A 1,910-nucleotide genomic window follows, 5' to 3' on the forward strand; every position below is an offset into this window, starting at 1 on the left:
CCCCCCCCCCCCCAAAAGGGCTTTGAGTGTCTATGATAAAGCGCAATATGTATTATTTGATTTTTGTCAAGTCAAGTTTTGTCCAATCAAGTTGCTGTCAAGTTCAAAAGGTTGACTCCAGTCCAAGTCACAGAGTCTCAAGTCCACATCTCTGTAAATGAGTATCATGTAATGTATCATCATGTAGGCTATCATGTAAAATATATTACAATAGGTGTCAATCCAATTTGTTATTATCTCAGGTTTCCATCCCTGATGGATACTGCTGACAAAGTATGTTCCATCCACTGACCTGGGCATTTCTTTTCATTACAGCTCCGGACCTCTTCTCGTTCTGCAGGACAAGGCTTCCCTCCAAAAAAGGGCCCATAACAAATCCTGTTTCTCTGCTGGCTCCCCCCTCCACACGTTTTGGAACAGCCCGACCACAAAGACCACGGCTGCCACTTGCCATCCACTGACAGAATGCATACAGTGAAACACAGTGTTAGACAAGAATAGATCAGACACAATTACACCCACGCACGCACACACACACACACAGTGTAGGCACACTTACTTAGCGGAGACTTAAAACTTGCTAAATACCTTTAATAAAATTCACATCATAAAGAAATGAATGAAAACGGGTAACCGTCTGAAACACTGGAGGCACAAATTCATTAGCTGAAAGCCCAATGGAACAATAGTAAGAAAACCACTAGCAATGTAAAGTCAATCATGTGATTTGTAGAAAGATATTAAGAATTGTTTTACTGTTCACTCTAGTTTCCCTCTTTTTACCATCTTCACATTCTCTTGCTCTATGAAATTAGTTTGATGTGTATGTTTTTAGATTTGCACCTAAGAGTAATTTCTTTGTATGTATGTACTTACAATGACATTTCTTTCCCTGAATCAATATGATCAAAGCATGAAGTATATACCATAATGTCAGCTCATATGCTTTGTATATATATATTGTCTTTGAAATGATAAGGTACAAGATCCAAGTATCCAAGGCAAACACATTCACAGTGAGTACGTAATAACCTTTAGCAATACTGCACACAATTGTTTTAATGTTAAATAAATATGAGACATGTGGGAGGTATACATCTCCATAAGACATGCATTGTTTTTATTAAATTTGAATTGTTAAATTTAAACATGCTGTGGATGAAAACCTGAATCTGGTGTCCTCATGCTTTGTAAGTCACGTGTCAGACTGGCGTCTACTTAAAATGTTACCACGCAACTTGAAGACACATGGAATAAATGAATTGTGTAGCACTGTCTTAAAGAGCCACACCATACAATAGAAACAGAAAGGACCTGCTGTTCATTTGTGTATGGTTCATAGCTAGTTTATATATTTTAACATTTTAAAAGTTTTGAACAACAGGTTTTTCTGCATGATCTGTATCACAGTGATCTCAGTAGGGTGTCTTTGTTTTTGGATGCTGAAATGGCATGGACATTTTTTCATTAAAATTTTATCTCCATCGTAAATAAACATGTACCAATCAAAACGTTTAGGATCAGTGGTAAGGACAACCCTTGGTTCTCAGACAGCCTATCAGAGCTAATCCATTTGAGAAATAAAATGTGGGCACAAGCTAAATTCTCCAACTCCACTGATGATTGGACTGCATTTAGAACTGTAAGAAACAAGCGTACTTTGATGATTAGAAAGTCCAAATCTGAGTTTTATTTGAAGTCAGTCACAGAAAACTTAAACAACCCTTTAAAGTTTTGGAAATCAGTTAAATCCTTGTCAGGTGCACGTGTGACCTCAAACCTCCCTGAACAGATTTTCATTGGTTCAGATGAAATAAAGGATAAAGCAGCTGTAGTCAATCAGTTTAATAAACACTTTATTCAGGCGGGATTCATATTTGATCAAACCGTCAATAAATCTGTCCCATGTC

The 1,910-nt window shown here is 37.3% G+C and overlaps 1 protein-coding gene across 9 annotated transcripts in view; it reads right to left on the reverse strand.

Moving 5' to 3' along the window:
* Positions 1-1,910, reverse strand: part of adgrb1a (adhesion G protein-coupled receptor B1a) — a 161,866-nt gene that overhangs the window by 74,716 nt on the left and 85,240 nt on the right. For all 9 annotated transcript variants that reach the window (XM_034874744.1, XM_034874742.1, XM_034874738.1 and 6 more), the window contains one exon: positions 293-457. In XM_034874744.1, coding sequence (XP_034730635.1) covers positions 293-457 — 165 coding nt within the window. The remainder of the gene's footprint in view (positions 1-292; positions 458-1,910) is intronic.

The sequence above is a fragment of the Etheostoma cragini genome, chromosome 6, assembly GCF_013103735.1.
Source record: "Etheostoma cragini isolate CJK2018 chromosome 6, CSU_Ecrag_1.0, whole genome shotgun sequence".
In the NCBI taxonomy this organism is placed as follows: Eukaryota; Metazoa; Chordata; class Actinopteri; order Perciformes; family Percidae; genus Etheostoma; species Etheostoma cragini.